At 41.8% G+C, this 20,454-nt stretch overlaps 1 protein-coding gene across 5 annotated transcripts; it reads left to right on the plus strand.

Moving 5' to 3' along the window:
* The first annotated feature begins 73 nt into the window (after nt 1-73).
* Nucleotides 74-16,753, plus strand: CD14 (CD14 molecule). 5 transcript variants are annotated; one of them, XM_061586682.1, is made up of 3 exons: nt 74-396; nt 13,562-13,786; nt 15,171-16,753. In XM_061586682.1, the coding sequence occupies exon 3, from the start codon at nt 15,181-15,183 to the stop codon at nt 16,540-16,542; it is 1,362 nt and encodes a 453-aa protein (XP_061442666.1). In that variant the 5' UTR covers nt 74-396; nt 13,562-13,786; nt 15,171-15,180; the 3' UTR covers nt 16,543-16,753. The 5 variants fall into 5 exon arrangements, with proteins under 5 accessions (XP_061442666.1, XP_061442675.1, XP_061442690.1 ...); XM_061586691.1 differs by having other exon boundaries at nt 74-343; XM_061586706.1 differs by having other exon boundaries at nt 74-343; nt 13,579-13,786.
* Nucleotides 16,754-20,454: the final 3,701 nt, after the last annotated feature.

A 20,454-nucleotide genomic window follows, 5' to 3' on the forward strand; every position in this document is an offset into this window, starting at 1 on the left:
ATCCCCGAGGGAAGAAGTGAGGGCTGCCCTTGAGCATCGATGGAGAAATCCGAGCTTTTAGCATAGCAGTGACTGGCAACCAACGTCACCCAGAAACAAAAGATAACAGCAAAGCGATAACTTCATTCAGAACTTATTTTGCATAATTAAAAAAAAAACAGCCCTGCCAATTCCAATGAAAATAAAATCCCCCATAAGCCCCGTATTGCAGGTGGGAAGGGTTGCTTTGCCTGAAAAACAAGCCATACATCTCGGGGGTAGAGAGAATGGCAAGAAGTAATGTGAGTGTTGTATGCAGATAGCAGAACGGCATGGGTTGACCGTGAGCCTCAGATTGTTAGAGGTACAGCTAAGGTGGGGCCCACCCACTATACCCAATTCCCCACCCAAGGAATCGTGAGTGAAATCTTAAAAGGGCCCATGCTAGCCTCATTGACGGAGGGCGGGGAGTCACAGTTTATTAGACTGCAACATCATAAAACTGTTGGCGTGATAAGATTCTTACCCGATATGACTGAGCAACTGGCCTGGTTTTGAAATAGTATATCTACTATTTGCTTTGAATGTTACGACGCTGAAGTTGGTTCCTACTTCCCAGTTCCTTATTTGTGTGAAATTTCAATCACTAACAAAGAAGAAAAGTTGACAGCTACAGCAACGACAATCCAAATTTAACATGCCCCTGAACCCCAAAATAAATAATGGGGTACCTTGTATGATATATTGCTGTAATCAGGAGACTCTCCGTGTCAAGACTGACAATAAATTTATACAATCAAAATCATCAGGATTCTGATATCATAAATACATAATGATGTCATAAAATCATGAAAAATAAGTAACTGGGGGTACACACCCCAAACTCTGCTCTGGGCCAGGACAAATCATATACCCCAGGAAAGGGGAAGGTGTCCCCTACGAGGTGCCACTGCATCCCGCCCGGCCCAGAGCTTCTGCTGGGCGCAGGGCACATGGGAGGGCATCTATGCAAAATCGAACTGGACAAAAACACGCAAAAAAAATAAGTAACTGGGGGTACACGCCCCAAAATCTGCTCTGGGCCAGGATAAATCATATACCCCAGGAAAGGGGAGGGTGTTCCCTATGAGATGCCACTGTGTCCCGCCCGGCCCAGAGCTTCTGCTGGGCGCAGGGCACATGGGAGGGTATCTATGCGAAATCGAACTGGACAAAAACATGCAAAAAAATAAGTAACTGGGGGTACATGCCCCCAAATCTGCTCTGGGCCAGGACAAATCATATACCCCAGGAAAGGGGAGGGTGTCCCCTACGAGATGCCACTGCATCCTGCCCGGCCCAGAGCTTCTGCTGGGCGCAGGGCACTCACGAGGGCATCTATGCAAAATCGAACTGGACAAAAACACGCAAAAAAAATAAGTAACTGGGGGTACACGCCCCAAAATCTGCTCTGGCCCAGGACAGATAATATACCCCAGGAAAGGGGAGGGTGTCCCCTACGAGATGCCACAGCATCCCACCTGGCCCAGAGCTTCTGCTGGGCGCAGGGCAAGTTGCAGGGCATCTATCCAAAACCAAAGCAGACAAAAACAGGAAAAAATAAGTAACTGGGGGTACACGCCCCAAACTCTGCTCTGGGCCAGGACAAATCATATACCCCAGGACAGGGAAGGGTGTCCCCTAACAGATGCCACTGCGTCCTGCCTGGCCCAGAGCTTCTGTTGGGCGCAGGGCACGTGAGAGTGCATCTATACAAAATCAAAGCAGAAAAAGACATACAGGAAAAATAAGTAATTGGGGGTGCCCACCCCAAAATCTGCTCTGGGCCAAGACAAATCATACACCCCAGGAAAGGGGAGGGTGTCCTCTATAACATTCCAGTGCGTCCTGCTTGGCCTAGAGGTTGTGGAGGGCACAGGGCGCGTATGATGGCATGTACTCACAACTAAAATGGACAAAAACATTCTCTACGAGAATCCATGGCTTCCTGACTTGCCCAGAATTTCTTGTGTGCAGAAGGAGTGGATCTGAGCAACTATACACACCCAAATGTTTAAATTAGGTAGGGGAAAAAAGGATCTGGTGATGCCCACCCCAAAACTTTATTTGAAGTATTATATATCATTCATTCATTCATTTCATTCATTCATTGGCGATCACTCATGGCCGAGTAAGATTGTAAGGTCTTTAGCGGTGGGTCCGTAACTGACTGTAGAGGCCAATTCTGGATCCACACAGCCTCCCACAGTGAGGACATAGTTTTCCAGATGGAAGATGGTCACGATGAGGATTTGCTTGACGTGCCTTCCGCTTAGCTCGCTTGTCCCTTTCGCCCTCTACTCGTGCTTCTTCAAAGTCCATAGCACCTTTGATAATGGCCGACTTCCATTTGGGACGTTCATGGGCCAAGGCTTCCCAGTTCTTAATGCATGTTACATCTTTTAAGATTAGCTTTGAGAACATCTTTAAACCTCTTTTGCTGTCCACTGATATTCCTTTTTCTATCCTTAAGTTGGGAGCAAAGTACCTGCTTTGGAAGACAGTGATCAGGCATTCGAACCACATGGCCAGTCCAGCAAAGTTGGGGTTGGAGGATCATTGCTTCAACACTGGTGGTCTTTGCTTCTTCCAATACGCTAACATTAGTCTGCCTATCTTCCCAAGTAATTTGCAGAATTTTCCGGAGGCAGCGTTGGTGGAATCTTTCAAGAAGTTGGGAGTGGCATTTATAGATGGTCCATGTTTCACAGGCGTACGGTAAGGTCAGTAGTACAATGGCTTTGTAAATAAGCATTTTGGTCTCCCTGCGAATATCCCAATCCTCATACACTCTACGTTTCATTCGGGAGAATGCGGCACTTGCAGAGCTCAGACGATGCTGAATTTCAGCATCGATGTCAGCTTTTACAGAGAGATGGCTGCCAAGATAAGAAAATTGATCGACATTCTCCAGCGTTGCACCATTAAGCTGGATTGACGGTGCTACAGAGGAATTGGTTCGCACTTGCTGATGAAGCACTTTGGTTTTTTTGATGTTAAGCGAGAGGCCAAGCTTTTCATATGCTTCTGCAAAGACATTTAGGATAGTTTGAAGATCTTCCTCTGAATGTGTGGAGACTACATTATCATCGGCATATTGAAGTTCTATGACAGAGGTTGTAATTACCTTACTTGTTGCTTTCAGCCTACTGAGATTAAAAAGCTTTCCATCTGTTCGATATGTGATTTCCACGATAGTGGGAGGTTTCCCCTCAACAAGGTGTAGAATCATGGCGATAAAAATAGCAAATAAGGTCCGAGCAATGACACATCCCTGTTTGACGCCTGATCCCACTTTGAATGGATCACTTTGAGAGCCACTGTTATCCAGAATTGTTGCCCTCGTGTCGTCATGGAGGAGTCGCAAAACATTCACAAATTTATCAGGGCATCCAATTTTCAGAAGGATGGTCCAGAGGGCAGTTCGATTTACAGTATCAAAGGCCTTAGTCAGATCAATAAATGCCATATACAGAGGTCGGTTTTGCTCCCTGCATTTTTCTTGAAGCTGTCGTGCAGTGAAGATCATGTTCACTGTCTGCCTAGAAGGGCGGAAACCATTTTGGGATTCAGGGAGAATGTCTTCTGAAATAGGTAGGAGGCAATTTGCAAGGATCCTTGCAAGGATTTTACCTGCGGTAGCAAGAAGAGAGATACCTCAGTAGTTCCCACAATCTGTTCTATCACCCTTCTTGAAAAGAGTGATAATTATGGCATCCCTAAAGTCTTCCGGGATCTCCTCCCTCATCCAGATTTTTTTGATGAGCTTATTAAGTTGTTGTGTAAGTTCAGGCCCACCTTCTTTAAAGACTTCAGCAGGAATCCCATCAGGTCCACTAGCTTTGTTATTTTTCATTTGATTAATGGCTTTACTGACTTCATCCAAATTAGGGGATACTGCAAGCTCATCTCTAATTTATTGTTGCGGGATTTGCGAAAAGACCTCATCAGCCACAATAGAGTTACGATTAAGGAGATTGTGGTAATGCTCTTTCCAATGCAGTGCAATAGACTCTTTGTCCTTTAGAAGTTTGGTACCATCTATTGAAAGTAAGGGATTTGTACCATAATTTGTTGGTCCGTAGATGGCCTTTGTGGCATTAAAAAAGCCCCGTGCATCATGAGCATCTGCAAAATGTTGGATTTCTTGAGCTTTCTTTATCCACTGGGCATTCTTCTCTAGTTCTTCTTTGGACCTCAGCCTTTGCACTAGCATAGATTTTTTTCTTAGCAGCACAGTTAATGTCTTTTTGCCATATCTGGAAGGCTTTCCTTTTCTTGTCAATGATATGTTCAATCTCATTATCCTTCTCATCAAACCAGTCCTGATGTTTCTTAGTTTGGTATCCAATAGTTTGTTCACATGCTGCAATAATGGATGTCTTCAGTTTAATCCAGTGTTCCTCAACATTTTCAGGGAGTTCTGTAGGTAGATGTTTCTTGAGAGTTGTTTGAAAGCAAGCTCGCTTAATAGGATCTTGAAGGGCGTGGATGTTCATTTTACGCCTTGGTTTTCTTCCTTGTAGCCTACGTTGAGGAACAATATTAATGGCCATAGTGGATTGAATTAATCGGTGATCTGTCCAGCAGTCATCGGCACTCGTCATGGCCCTGGTAAGGAGTACATCATGACAATCTCTGGCACGGATAATTACGTAATCCAGGAGATGCCAGTGCTTCGACCGAGGGTGCTTCCATGATGCTTTACATTTATCTTTCTGGTGAAAGAGTGTGTTTGTAATAATAAGATTATGCTCTGAACATTAAGTCAGAAGTAGAGTTCCATTCAGGTTGCTATTGCCAACTCCTTCTTTCCCAATGGTTTCTGGCCATAAATCAAAATCACACCCAACTCTTGCATTGAAATCGCCCAGGAGGATAATTTTGTCCTCCTTAGGTATCTCTGATAAGATGGTGTCCAGCTAGGTATAAAGATTTTCCTTGATGTCTTCATCAGCATCTAATGTTGGTGCATAAGCACTTACAATAGTTGCCTGCTGGTTTTTGGCAAGTTTTAATCGGAGAGTTGAGAGTTGTTCATTAATGCCAGTAGGAACTTCTGACAAGAGCTTCACAAGACCATTTTTAATAGCAAAGCCTACTCCATGTATTCGTCGTTCTTGTTCAGGCAGTCCTTTCCAGAAGAAGGTGTAACCACCTTTTTCTTCCTTCAATTGTCCCTCTCCTGCTCTTCGAGTTTCTTGGAGTGCTGCTATGTCAATACCAAAACATCTCAACTCCCTCGCAATGATGGCAGTTCTGTGTTCAGCACGTTCACTATCTGTATTGTCCAGCAATGTCCGTATATTCCACGTTCCAAAGTTCATTTGTCTTTTGCAACTGCTAAGTGGTGACCCCACTGGACGTGGTAATCCAGTCAGGGAAAGAGATGAGGCAGACTATATTTAGGGCACCTTTTCTAGCACCTTCCCCGTAAGGGGTGAGCAGAGTGGATCCTGAATAGGAATGCTCAGTCATGGATACAGCTGCTGAACAACTCAACTGCCTCGGTCCTTAAGCCAGGACTACTGAGTCTGTATCCACTGCCCATGTGCCGGTCCATGACTAGCGGCTTCCGGATTTCACAGTCCTGCCTCCGTTGCCATCCGCCGATCGCCATGAGACTTTTGGTTTGGTTTGGTTGGAAGACGCCTGTGCGTGAATTTGTTTTATGTGGGGAGATCGGTGCACGACGATCAACACACAATCTTGACAAAAAAAAGGCTTTGATCCAATGGCATGGATACCACGTTGATTGGAAGTCTTTTATCTGCTGCAGCCTTCATCCGCCTTCACAGCCGTTGTAACGTACACATTGTTATCCTCCACTTGTTCTGCCGTTGAGGACTTTCTTTGATCGTTCTTTGTCTGGTTCCTCTCCCTTGACCTTACCGCCATGGATGACCCTGCTGGGAGTACATGACTCCCGACGGCATCGCTCACAGGGTTCATTGGAACACGCAATTCCACTCACCACTGCAAGGTGACGATCCATACACATATTCATACAGGACAGGGTCCTCTACAAGATGGCATTGGTTCCAACCCAGGTCAGAGCTTTTTGTTCAGTTATAGCTCAGACAAGGTCATTTATCATTTCTGATTTTAGAGTGTTTTGAACTGTATTTAATTATGCATTTTATAACTTTTGTGATCCGCCCGAAACATTTTAGTTAACTGCAGGGAATAAATCTAAACAACACCAACAACATTAATTAATTTCGGTGGTGGCCCCCGAATTGTGGAACAGTCTCCCCGAGGAGGTACGCCTGGCGCCTACATTGTTATCCTTTCGGCGCCAGGCTAAAACCTTCCTATTCTCCCAGGCATTTTAATGCATTTTATATATTTTAATGTTTTAATGTTTTAGTTATCTCAATACTGTTTAGTGTTATTATGTATCTGTATTTTATATCTAGTGATTTTGGTTGATTTATTGTATTATTGTATGTTGTACACCGCCCAGGGAGCCATTGGCTATGGGCGGTTTATAAATGAAATTAAATAAATAAATAAATAAATAAAATCTATAGGAAACATTATAAGAAACTTGGATGCCCATTCCAAATTATGATTTGGGGCACCACGAATCATAGTTCCACACATCAGGGATACTGTCTTTTATTAGATGCCATCCATGCATAGTTTAGAGTCTCATCTATGAAATTACATCTTTATGCTTCTTGAGTGAATCGTTGTCTGGTGATCCGGCCAAGTTTCCATCTGCCATGGCACCAGATAACATAGAGTCATACTGTGAGAAGAATTGTTGTGCATTTGATTTATTATATCTCTAAATAAATTACTACACATATATATTATATTTCTCCAACAGGTAAGAACCAAGTATACAAATGAACATATAAACAAGTGCAGACTTAATTTAAAAAACAAATAAGAAAGTCACATTTATCAGAACTGGTAAAACATTTTGCTTAGAAATATATTAGAACATTTTTGCAGTTTACAAAATCAACACCATTTCACATGGGCTGGAATTAAACAATTTCACCCATTCGAAATAATCTCCTGGTTTTCAAACATCTCTGAAATAGTAGTAGATTTAGAAGGGGGCTTTCTAAACTGCACATTGCACATCATCGTTATTGTTTGGTCCTTTATAGCCTCATCACTACAATATGACTTGGAGTACTATTTTTCTTTGTGAAGTCTTGGAACAACTCATTTGTTGCACAAACATCACCACATTTGCCCAGGGTGGCAAAAAAGCGATACCCCCCCAAGTCTTTTAAAAACATCTTAAAAACAAAAGATCTTTACAAAATCAAATACAAAACATTGAAAAACACCTTTTGAAAATTATAAAACATTGTTGAAAACATCTTGAATATAATTCCAATACAGATGCACACTGGGACAAGGTCTCTCCTTAAAAGGGTTGTTGAAAGATGGGATTTTCTTATGTTTAATTTTTGTATCGGTCTACCCTCTTACTCACCTTGTTACAGCTCAAATATTATTATTTTAAAAAGCCATTGGTATTGGCGACAGAAGGAAACGTGGCAGGTTAAACAACAATGATTTCTTGAAGATGTAATTTCATAATTGACACTCAAAAGCATTCATGGATGGCATCTCAGAGAAGACACTCTTCCAGGTGCAATGTAGTATGTTTTATGGTGCCCCAAACCATCTTTTGTGATGGGCACCTCATTTCCTTATTCTTTTCCTGTACATATTTGCTATATTTTCTAATACATATATGCCCTTGTCTGTGCCATACAGATACAAGAAATTCTGAATTGGGTGGGAACCCTCTCCAGAATGCATGGGTGTATGACCTGCAGTGCCCAAAGCATGTTTGATGGTGGAATCCCACAGTTCCTTATGTATTTTCTACATAGCTTGATTATTGTTGTTGTGCATAGATGTCGATACCTGTTCCGTATGACCACAAACCATGCCAGGCAGGATGCAGTGGCATCTCGCAGAGGACACTATTCACTTTGCTCAAGTGAATGATTTTTCATAGCCCACAGAAGATTTTGTAGTGGTCACCACAAATTATTTATTTATTTATTTATAGAATTTATTAGTTGCCCATATGGCTGACTGTCCAGCCACTCTGGGCGACATACAACATAGGCATATAATACCTAGACATTGAAAATCTAAAAACAATTAAGATAAAATCTAGCCCACCCCAAAAGCCTGCCTGAAGAGCCTGGTCTTCAAGGCCTGGCAAAAGCTCATCATAGAAGGGACATGGCGGAGATCATTTGGGAGGGAGTTCCACAGGGTGGGGGCCACAACTGAAAAAGCCCTCTCTCTCGTTCTCACCAGTTTGGCTGTTTTGACTGATGGGATGGAGAGAAGGTCTTTTGAGGCTGATCTTGTTGGGCGGCATAGCTGATGTTGCTGCAGGCACACCTTTAGATAGACTGGGCCGAAAGTGTATAGGGTTTTAAAGGTCAAAACTAACACCTTGAATTGGGCCTGGTAAGCAACTGGTAACCAGTGCAGCTCTTTTAGCACTGGAGTGATATGATCTCGCCAGCACCTGCCTTTAATCAGGCGCGCCGCCGCGTCCTGTACAAGTTTTGCCATATTTACTCTTCATTATTTTAGCTGGGAAAGACATGCATCTCATAGAGTACACCATCTTTTTTCCTGGGGTATATGATCTGTCCTGGCCCAGAGCAGTTTTTGAGGCGTGTACCCCCAGTTACTTATTTTTTCCTGTATGTTTTTATCTGCTTTGGTTTTGGATAGATGCACTCCCATGTGCCATGTGCCCAGCAGAAGCTCTGGGCCAGGTGGGACGCAGTGGTATCTTGTAGGGGACACCCTCCCCTTTCCTGGGGTATATGATTTGTCCTGGCCCAGAGCAGATTTGGGGGCATGTACCCCCAGTTACTTATTTTTTTTGCGTGTTTTTGTCCAGTTCGATTTCGCATAGATGCCCTCATGAGTACCCTGCGCCCAGCAGAAGCTCTAGGCCGGGTGGGACACAGTGGCATCTCGTAGGGGACACCCTCCCCTTTCCTGGGGTATATGATTTGTCCTGGCCCAGAGCAGATTTGGGGGTGTGTACCCCAGTTACTTATTTTTTTCTGCGTGTTTTTGTCCAGTTCGATTTTGCATAGATGCCCTCGTGAGTGCCCTGCGCCCAGCAGAAGCTCTGGGCCGGGCGGGACGCAGTGGCATCTCGTAGGGGACACCCTCTCCTTTCCTGGGGTATATGATTTGTCCTGGCCCAGAGCAGATTTGGGGGCGTGTACCCCCAGTTACTTATTTTTTTTGCGTGTTTTTGTCCAGTTCGATTTCGCATAGATGCCCTCCCATGTGCCCTGCGCCCAGCAGAAGCTCTGGGCCGGGCGGGACGCAGTGGCATCTCGTAGGGGACACCCTCCCGTTTCCTGGGGTATATGATTTGTCCTGGCCCAGAGCAGATTTGGGGGCGTGTACCCCCAGTTACTTATTTTTTTGCGTGTTTTTGTCCAGTTTGAGTTTGCATAGATGCCCTCGTGAGTGCCCTGCGCCCAGCAGAAGCTCTGGGATGGGTGGGACGCAGTGGCATCTCGTAGGGGACACCCTCCCCTTTCCTGGGGTATATGATTTGTCCTGGCCCAGAGCAGATTTTGGTGCGAGTACCCCCAGTTACTTATTTTTTCCTGTATGCTTTTTTCTGCTTTGGTTTTGGATAGATGCCCTGCCATGTGCACTGCACCCAGCAGACGCTCTGGGCCAGGCGGGATGCAGTGGCATCTCGTAGGGGACACCCTCCCCTTTTCTGGGGTATATGATTTGTCCTGGCCTAGAGCAGATTTTGGGGCGTGTACCCCCAGTTACTTATTTTTTTTGCGTGTTTTTGTCCAGTTCGATTTTGCATAGATGCCCTTGTGAGTGCCCTGCGCCCAGCAGAAGCTCTGGGCTGGGCGGGACGCAGTGGCATCTCATAGGGGACACCCTCCCCTTTCCTGGGGTATATGATTTGTCCTGGCCCAGAGCAGATTTGGGGGCGTGTACCCCCAGTTACTTATTTTTTTTTACAATAATTTTTATTCAAATTTTCATAAAACATACAAAACAAAATCATAAAACATTCAAAGACAAAAAACAAAACAAAACAAAAATGATTAAACAAAAAAATAAAATGTTGACTTCCCATTTGTCGCAGATCAAATCAGTTATAGGTCTACAATATATAACAATCCTGTCTCTTAAATTATATTATAAAATCACTTTCCTCCAGTAGTTATCTTAATTAATCATCAAATCTCATAAACATTACTTTATTCTTTCCACAAAAAGTCAAAGAGAGGTTTCAATTCTTTAAGAAATATATCTATCAATTTTTCTCCTAATAAACATGTCGATTAATCCATCTTGTTAATAATAATAATAATCTTATTGTCATAACCATAGTCCAAATAAACATATCGATTAATCCATCTCATCAAAATCTGTTAGGTCCAATAATTTCAATAGCCATTATTTCATTATCCATATTAATTCCATCTTCCATCTTCAATAGTCCTGTTAAGTCCAGTAATTTCAGTGTCCAATCTTCCATTATCAGTATTCCATAATAATCTTGCTGTCATAGCCATAGTCATATAATAAGAGTCTGATGGGAATTTCCTCTATCCCAAATATTTTCTTGCCATCAATTCTGAATAAGTTGCTGAAATATTGTTGTAAAGTCATATCTCTGTTCTTCTTTTTTACAAAATGCACTGGCTCATCTCTTGAGAGTTTTTCCATTGTCACATGGCTGCAGTTAATTCCATATATTTTCTCTATATCAAGCTCCATCACGTCATTCCAGTCCAGAAGATTATCCAAGCCATTGATAACTTTATCTCTAATATCTTCATTAATTTCTTCAGAGATAACGTTAAATTCCAAACAGTAGATTTTATTTCTAATATCCATAAACTCCAGATCTTTTTCCAATTCCACATTTGTTCCAATCTCCAGGGCTTGTATCTTCCCTTTATTTTTTCTTTTCTCATCTCTGATCTCATTCTCCTCTCTCACAGGATCCCCTATTTCTTTAAGCTCCTGCGTCATTTTGCTCAGTTCCATTTTCAGCTCCTTACTGCCCTGTCGCAGGGTTTGTTTCGTTATCTCAATCTCATCCATTATTTTCTGAAACATAATTACTTCCAGATTCTCAGCCACTTTCTTGATTGCCATTTTTAAAACCACAAAAACAAAACAAAACAAAAATAAAGAAGAACCACTTCTTATTTCAGCAACAATTGGGTTAATATTCCAGGCTTGATGACATCACAGTATAAACAGAGCAGCCTGCCTTATCTCTCTATGTTCAAGAATACAAAACAAATTTAGTTCCCAGCATCAAAACAGTTAGTGACGTCGTGAAGAAGCAGATTCGTCAAAATAAAATAGACCAAAAAGAGAATAGTCCCAGACAATATAATGTTCCTCGGAATAGAAATCCCTCTTCTGTTTATATCTTTAGAATGCACTTCCAGGACAGCTTTTTGCAATAGAAACAGAGATAAGCTGTTAATTTCGTGAATAACAGAGAAGAGTTATAGCTCACCCAGAAGTTCTTTAAAGCTGATTCATTTGACAAATCTCTTTTTGCTGCAACAATTTAAACCAAGTAAAAAAAAGAATAGAAAGAAGGGTGCTTGCCTGTTAGTCCGTTTTCTCTTTGAAGAAAAGATAAACGTGTCGCATTAATCAGATAGAGCTTGTTCGGAAATCCGTCCGGCATTGCTGGCTGGACCTTTTCTCATAAATTAATGAAATCCAGTCCTCCCAACAAAAACAGGCTTTTGAGGTTGATCTCTATGTTTCTCCCTGCCAGGGAGAAATTTCATCGGTCAAAAAAAAAAATGTTCTGACTGATTTATATCTGAATAAGCTTCTTTTGAGGCGGGAGCCCGTCTCAAAAGCAGGCACAAGCGAAGTCACCCTTCCCGGAAGTCCCCTAGTTACTTATTTTTTTTTGCATGTTTTTGTCCAGTTTGAGTTTGCGTAGATGCCCTCGTGAGTGCCCTGCGCCCAGAAGAAGCTCTGGGCCGGGCGGGATGCAGTGGCATCTCATAGGGGACACCCTTCCCTTTCCTGGGGTATATGATTTGTCCTGGCCCAGAGCAGATTTTGGGGCGAGTACCCCCAGTTACTTATTTTTTCCTGTATGCTTTTTTCTGCTTTGGTTTTGGATAGATGCCCTGCCATGTGCACTGCGCCCAGCAGAAGCTCTGGGCCAGGCGCGACGCAGTGGCATCTCGTAGGGGACACCCTCCCCTTTCCTGGGGTATATGATTTGTCCTGGCCCAGAGCAGATTTGGGGGCGTGTACCCCCAGTTACTTATTTTTTTCTGCGTGTTTTTGTCCAGTTCGATTTTGCATAGATGCCCTCGTGAGTGCCCTGTGCCCAGCAGAAGCTCTGGGCCGGGTGGGACACAATGGCATCTCGTAGGGGACACCCTCCCCTTTCCTGGGGTATATGATTTGTCCTGGCCCAGAGCAGAGTTTGGGGTGTGTACCCCCAGTTACTTATTTTTCATGATTTTATGACATCATTATGTATTTATGATAATATCAGAATCCTGATGATTTTGATTGTATAAATTTATTGTCAGTCTTGACAGGGAGAGTCTCCTGATTACAGCAATATATCATACAAGGTACCCCATTATTTATTTTGGGGTTCAGGGGCATGCTAAATTTGGATTGACGTTGCTGTAGCTGTCAACTTTTCTTCTTTGTTAGTGATTGAAATTTCACACAAATAAGGAACTGGGAACTAGGAACCAACTTCAGCGTCATTTGAATGTTAAGATTATTAGAACAGAATGTTTATATTGGACTGATTTATTATATTTGTAGGTTGTGTTACCCAGTATAAGACTGAGTAAAGCACTAAAAAGTATTTTGTGTCTGCCTTCTCATAGGTTTATATAAAAAAGGAGTTCTTAGTAGTACAATCAGGCATTCCAACCATGATTATGTAAAATTGTTACATAAGTATAATCAGTAATTGATGATCAGTAACCTGGTTGGCTAACAACAGTGTTTGGTTTTTATACAGAAGTGAATCACAGGCTGCCTGCTCTGACCAGGAGCCAGCCTGGGTGGGCTGAGCGGTCTTGTGGTTAGGATGTCAGCAGATACTTTACCTTTAAGCTAGCCTGACTTTAGGCGGGATGTGTAAGACAGATATATAGAATTAGTAAAATTGCTAGGCTAATTGTGACATGAATAATGTCTTCTGCCTGTGCACTTTCAGAAATGAAAGAGACGGAATGAGCTTAAAAGCTGAGATCACTTTCCCTTCTATTCACTATTTCCAAACTCTGAGGTCTTCATGTTATATAATGTTACAGCCATGCCTTGTGTTGGAAGTTCCTCAAAAGGCTTGCAAAATTAGCATTCCAGAGGCAGTCCACAAACCAGAGCTTGGAAAAGTTACTTTTTTGAACTGCAACTCCCATCAGCCCAATCCAGTGGCCATGCTGGCTGGGGCTGATGGGAGTTGTAGTTCAAAAAAGTAACTTTTCCAAGCTCTGGACAAACCACCTTTGTATTATTTCTGTAGTGTGATTCTGATGAAAGAACTGGAAGTAGGTTGAAAAGAGGAACCCAGCTGGAAAAGTCCTCTCTGTGACTTTGCTGCTTTCAAACACAAAGGGACAGTTAGTAATACAAAGCATTGTGCGTGTGAAAAGAATTAACATTTCTTCATCCAAAATATTCTGGAAGCCAAAGGAATCAAACCACATCTGTGACAGAAATAAATCTCTACATCCAGAGCAGTTGATAGGTGAGTTTTAATTTTGATGTCATGCAATTTTCCCCCATTATGCACTAGAGGGCTATTCTGGCACATGTATAGTACAACCCTATGCACATATTCTCAGAAGGAAGCTGTCTACGGTATTGAGTGGCACCTTACATCCAGATAAGTGTGCAAAGCGTTTTGTGATTCTGACATGCCTTGCTGGTAAAGGAAGTCAACTCAAGTCTTAAAAAAGTTATACTGTTTTCCAGTTTTTTAAGCTTTTTGTCCTGCTTCTACAAATGGAAATAATTACTTAGATTTGAGTTTCAGGAGAGCAGCATGGCTGGTAGAATACCATAAACAACAATTAAAGGTTCCTACTTTCTAAGGCTAAATCAGGATAATCTGCATAGGGTAATGATCCGATTCCTACAGTGTGATCTAATTAGCATGTTTATTTTAGCTGTGTTTAGTAAAAAAGGCTAAAAACTTTGAAACTGCCAACCTTGCCTAATATTTATTTGCAGCTGGCATCCACACATTGATACTAAAGAAACTTATGAAACCTAAAATTTTCTGCAGAAAAATTAAGCGCTAGAAAATGTGCCCCACATCTCTATGCACAGCGATAAACCAACCGCAGTTGTAACATGAGTGCCATTTTTGTAACGTTTATGCTAACAATAGCCTTGGTAGGAGTGTTTCCTTGACTTTGTGCTCTTGAACAACAAAAGCCACTTTCTTTTTGTTTTGTTAAGGAGCGAGCAGCAATGTCCTTGCCAGTTCTAAGGCCTAGTTTTTTTTAAGGCAGGTGTGCCACTTCTGACTGCAGGTCCAGGTGTTCACAAGATGGAATGCATTTCCATACAAAAAAACACGTACTTTGAAAATTTGCATATCAGGATGAAGCATTCTAATTTAACATGCTTGTTGAAGCATGCCCATCTAACTTTTAAAATTCTGCATTCTAAAAATTCTCAATTCTAAAATTAGAATTTGCCGATAGGCATGCTTGTTTTCTACGCAAAGGAAGAATTTATGTAACCCAGCAGTTTTTCCTTGGTGTAAGGCTGTAAGCTATATGTTTTTGATTGACATGAAAATAACTCTGAGCTAAGAGTGGGAAATGGAGTAGTGACTAGAGGTGCCACAGGGCCAGATTGGCATTGTGCCTTCCTATGCAGTTTCTAAAGGGAAGAGGCATTGGAGTATCTCTCTTTCAGGTGCTATACTACCTCTCACTCACATCCATGCTAGCAAAGCAATTCAGGATGAGAAAACAGACAAACTCACAGAGGTGCAAGACTTTGATACATGTGGCTCTCTCTGACTTCACACGTGATCCATCAAATCCTGCAGCACATGGACAGTCGCTAACACTTTAGAAAATAATTTTGTGACTTTACTGTGGCTTTTCTCTTTTCAGGCTTTGCATCATGTTCAGAACTCAGGCCTTTATGTTCTTCTTTCTCCTGGAACTGAAACTCCCCAAAGCAAAAGGCAACTGTAACTTTATAGAGCCCCAAAGTCACTGTGTTTGTTCACTACTGGAGTCGACAGGTATGAAAAACTTCATTCAGTGCCTCCCAGCTGCTACATATGAGCTTCGAGAAGGAAACCTGGAAGAATTTGCAGGCTTTGCTGGAATCAAGCCAGATGAACGTATTGTTGAAATTCTGAAGGCCCTGCAAGTACGTAAGCTCATATTTACAGACCTCTTTGTGCCAGAAAATATCTTGCCATCTGCCATGGAATTTGTTTCCTATGCTCCCCTGGTCTCAGAACTTGAGTTTGTAAACTGCACTTTCCTTAGAACTTCCCAGTGGCCCCCCACAGGTAGACTGAACATGCAGGTTTCCTCCTTGCGATTCCACAAAGTGACTGCTGCCCCCCTGGATGACAGACTGGACATGGCCCAACTGAAACGGTGGCTGAAGATCCTGCAGAATCTGACAGTTACAGAGTCACAAGTCACATCTATCCCCTGCAAAATTGGCAAGATGTTCACAGCATTGCATTTTCTGGATGTTTCAGGAAACCATTTCCATGACCGGAGCATGGAGTCATCATTCTGTGAAGGGGTTTTCCCACAGCTCCAAGTATTAAAACTCCATCACAACAATCTAACCTCTTATGAGACAGTGTGCAAGACCATTGGTCATCTCAAGATGCTCACTCACTTAGATCTAAGTCAGAATGGCTTTCTGCCTAGAGACTTTTCTTCCTCCTGCATGTGGCCACATTCACTTCATGTTTTTAATTTGTCCAACACAGGCTTAGAGCATATCGACAGATCTCTGCCACCTAACATTGAGATATTAGATCTGAGCGCCAACAACATTTTTACCCTTGACCTCTCACTCCCTGGCTTGAAAGAACTCTACCTGTCCAACAACAGTCTGCAAACTGTTCCTTCTCTCAGTAGGCTTCCTCACTTGGAGGTCCTCAACCTAGATCAAAATCAGATCTCGGAGCTTCCCAGCAAGGGTCTGAAACATCTGCATAGCTTAAAAGCTGGCCACAATCTCTATAATTGTTCTTGTTCCCACCACATCAGGGAAATCCAGGACTTGGCAGCTAAACCATCTTTGCTGCCTGATTGGCCTCAGGATTATATATGCAAGTCCCCTCCTCATTACCAGGACTTCCTGGTAAAAGATGTACCTCTTTCATCACTGCTGTGCAACAAGGCTCTGGTCAGTCATGGCTCAATAGTTAACTTGCTAATAAGCCTTTACCTCATTTTTTGTTGGCTGCCAGTGCCACCATTTTCAGACACTTCCTTTCACCAGTTGTAAAGTGTTAGGACTAGTCATGTTGGCAGCATGCAGATCACAATTTATGGTGGTGCAAATTATGTGTAAGGTACTTAATTGGACTACATTTTAATTGTATTTGTGTATTTTCGTATTATGTCTTAAGATACTGCTGCACTACCTTGAAATGTCTGTATAACGGATGGCATATAAACATTTTAATAAAGAAATAATAAAATTAGAATGTGGAGATGGGCATCAAATATTATTGGAAAGATTGTATGAGTGCAGAATTTGTAAAGAAGAATATGGTTCTCTTGGAATATTCCTTGTTTATATAATTGTAACTATTGCTGTATATGTACTACTAGCTGCTGAAACACATTTTTTTAAAAATCCTATCTAGACACAATCAACCATAGAGTCTAACAATCTTTTTTTTCAAAAAACTGCACTAAAAGCTCTTGGGCGTTTATTATAAGGAATGGAATTTGCATTAATATACTTTCCTTTTTTCCCTTTATTTCCTTTTATCTAATTTTGAATTTCTAAATTTGTGTTAGCATTATCTTAACAGCAAATACTGTCTGTAAATAATAAAATGGAAATTATAAAATAAACAGGAAAGGGGATAATCAGGGAGAAGGAGGAGGGGCTTGCAATCTCTTTTTTAGAAATTACCCTAGCTAGCTCCAGGCAGGAACTACTCCCTGCTTTTGCAGGCTTCATTACCTGAGGCTCATTTATATCATAATAGTGTTTCTGAACCATGGATGGTTTAAAGTAAATTGACTAATAGTAGAAGGATTTAAAAGGGGCAACCCTGGACAATTAATTTAACGGAGTCTGGCAAGCTGCGCTCATTGAAAAATTGACCAAGTTATGTTTGGCAAAAGGAAAGAAACACAAAGCCCAATTTATTGTGGACTGCTATTGCTTTATTGCCTATACAAGTAACACTGATAATAGCAGCTTTCAAATCTTTCTGTATGGTATATTGATTGGTTTTCTTTTTGACTTTCTGGAACCTGTTTTTTCTCTGGTCTACTCTATGGAGTTGGCTGGATTGCAAAGGGATGTTAAGGGGAGTGGTCTGTAAAACTTTCAATAATAATAATAATAATAATAATAAATATTTTGAAAGCTTTGGTGGAGAAAGGGGTCTGTCCTTTCTCTAGACCACAAATAAGCCTGGATGCATTTTGAAGTGGCAGACATCAGAAATCCCCCGACACAGCATGCTTGGAAAGGAAGAGGCTTTTGTTGTTGCAGCACCTTCAACAACGGAGTTTACATTATACTTACACTTCTGAACTTCATGTTAATAGTGCATGAGTGTGATGGCTGCAGTTGGTGTGAAAGACTGCAACACCCTGCTGCAGTGGGCTTTGTAGGTATTAGGAAGGAATCAGGCCCTACTAATTCCTTTGCTACAAAATAATTTGAGTCTTTCCCAGCTATGTGCTCTATTTCATCTGGGCATCATCTATGTTTCAAAGGTACTGCTCATTTATTTATGAATGCTTGCTACTGTTTGTATCCAGCTCAGAGCTCTCTCCAGTATTTAGTGACATGGGGTGTTACATTCATATAGCATCTTGTAGGGTTTGGGAAGAGTACTCACTGTATGAGGAAACCTTGCAACAGGAGCAGGGGTGTAATGACGGGCTAGGATGAAGGCATTACCTTCTGCCCCCCAAATGAAATTTCCCTTCAATCCACACATTTCTAGCATTGCAGGAACTTAAAACTTCAGTTGAGCTTCTAGAAATGTAGTTTAGGCATCCAAAGAGAGGAGCAAGGCAAGATTACCAAGGGAATGTGAACACAGCAAATATAAGTGTTAAAGGTGTGAATGAAGTGACTACAAATCTTGATGGATGGGGAAGGGAGTTGGCAAACCTAAGGGTCTGCAATTGGAGGAAGGGAAGGAGGGAAGGACAGTATTGTTATGCACTGCAGAGCATCTCCCCCTCCCCTGTAGTGCTCAGTCAGCCTCTGTAGGTGGTGGGTGTTATTAGTGCATCTGCTGGGTGTGCCTAGGCTTTGGGGCCAAAAAAGTGCAGCAGCCTAGCCTAGTCCAGAGCAGGACATGAGAAGAAGCAGAGAAATGAGTGACCTGGCTCTCCAAGGCTCAGGAAGCCTAATGAGATCTTGCTAACTTAGCCCAGGCAATATTGTTTGTGCATGCATATGGAGGTATGTGCATTTCTTCCCTAGTTTGTTTAAAAAAAGTTGAAAAATATATCCTTTCAATCCTTTGAAGCTGGTTCCTTTTCAAAATGGTTTTGAAGGGTATAATGCGGCTATAGGCTTAGTTGCAACAGTGTTAGATTTCCACCCAACTGTGCAAATGATCATTATAAATAATTCACCTTACTTAACTTTTCTCATGCAAATCTACGTACTACCAAATTAAGGTGTGTGAGATTAGCTGGTAGAGCCATCAGAAGCAGTGTTAGCTGGCTGGCCCTGGACCTTTCTGTAGACCAGAGACTGTGTGTTTATACAGTTGATTCTAGCACCTGTAGTTTGGAGAGATGCGTAGTTCCTACATGACATGCTGTCAAGCATTTCCTTATGAGAAGTGATGTTTATAAGTATTAATTTAATTTTTAAAGAGAAACTTCTCTTAATTGCTTTCCTGGCATGACGTTCCAGGAAGTAGCTGCCTCAAGGGAACTGAACTCACAGTTCACCAGCTTACTAAAACATTGTACCTGTACAAGGAGGCCTTTCCACTCATGTACACTTTGTATGCTGCAGCACTTGCCTTTGGCGCATCTATAGCTGTGTGTAAAAATCCATTCTCAACTTTGACACATATGTTGACATCATACAGGCGAAATCAGAGAAAAGCAAACTAATCTTGGGTTTTGAAAGTAGCATATTTGAAGGAATTTCAAGTGAACAGTTCCTCTGCAAGTTTACAGAGAAATCACAGTGCATTAGACTTTAACGTTTCAGATTATTATGGTAGGATGACTTGCACAATATCCATTTACTTCCTAGTCAGTGTTATTTAGTTTACATCGCTATTTTGCATGTGGAAAATATTGTATTTTAAATGATAGTTTCTAATTAAAATTCATAAATTAATTTTTGTAATTACCTAGGAAAATCCCCCCCAGAAACCTCTTTTATGGTGACCAATGCTCCAGTCTTTCTCCCCTCCCCCCATTTTTGCCTCTGCCCACCCAGTGAAAATTGTCTCACTACACTCCTGAGCAGGAGTTTGGAAAACTTCAATAGCCAGCCACACTTATTTATTTGTGAACAATAGATCAGCAACTCTGCATAGCAGCTGGAACTTGCTACATAGGTAAAGCTAAGGTTTCAACTACTCCCCACTATGGAGGGAACCGCACCCAGGGAGGGGAAGGGAGTTTCTATTACAGACCAGTCAAAGAGAGAAGCCAATGAAGTCACACACACTACATTTTGTGCCATGACTGATGCCATGTTTCTGTTGATGTCAAGCAGTATAGCTACTTTGCACCTGAACTAAGAGAGCTCAAGAAAGGAGTGGAGCATGTATTTTCTGGGGCTTCCCCACTTTTTAATTTTAATTGCCAAAGGGTCATTCTGAGACAAGAACAGAAGTGTAGGAAATAGCGCTGTAAGAAATAATGCTTATTTGGCTTTTGTAAAATTTGCTTGGCTGCAGGAAATAAGGACAATGCTGGTGATTCAGTGGACGTTGCTGTTTATGTAAACTGATGTTTTGCTGGTACCGGCAAAGGGTGCAAACGTCTAACTGCTAACTCCTTTATTATTTCCTTATATCTGTTAACATGTATCTGTTGAAGTATTTAGGTTCTTTGTGTAGGATGAAAAACAAAAAGAGGCTGGCAGAATGGTAGTTAGAAAAGCATAAAGAGGATTAAATATTGACCCTATAAATTCTAAGTGAAAAGGCAAAACGTTGAATTAAAAGTTGTAATTGCCAGGGCA

This window comes from Rhineura floridana, chromosome 1 (assembly GCF_030035675.1).
Source record: "Rhineura floridana isolate rRhiFlo1 chromosome 1, rRhiFlo1.hap2, whole genome shotgun sequence".
NCBI classification, from domain to species: domain Eukaryota; kingdom Metazoa; phylum Chordata; class Lepidosauria; order Squamata; family Rhineuridae; genus Rhineura; species Rhineura floridana.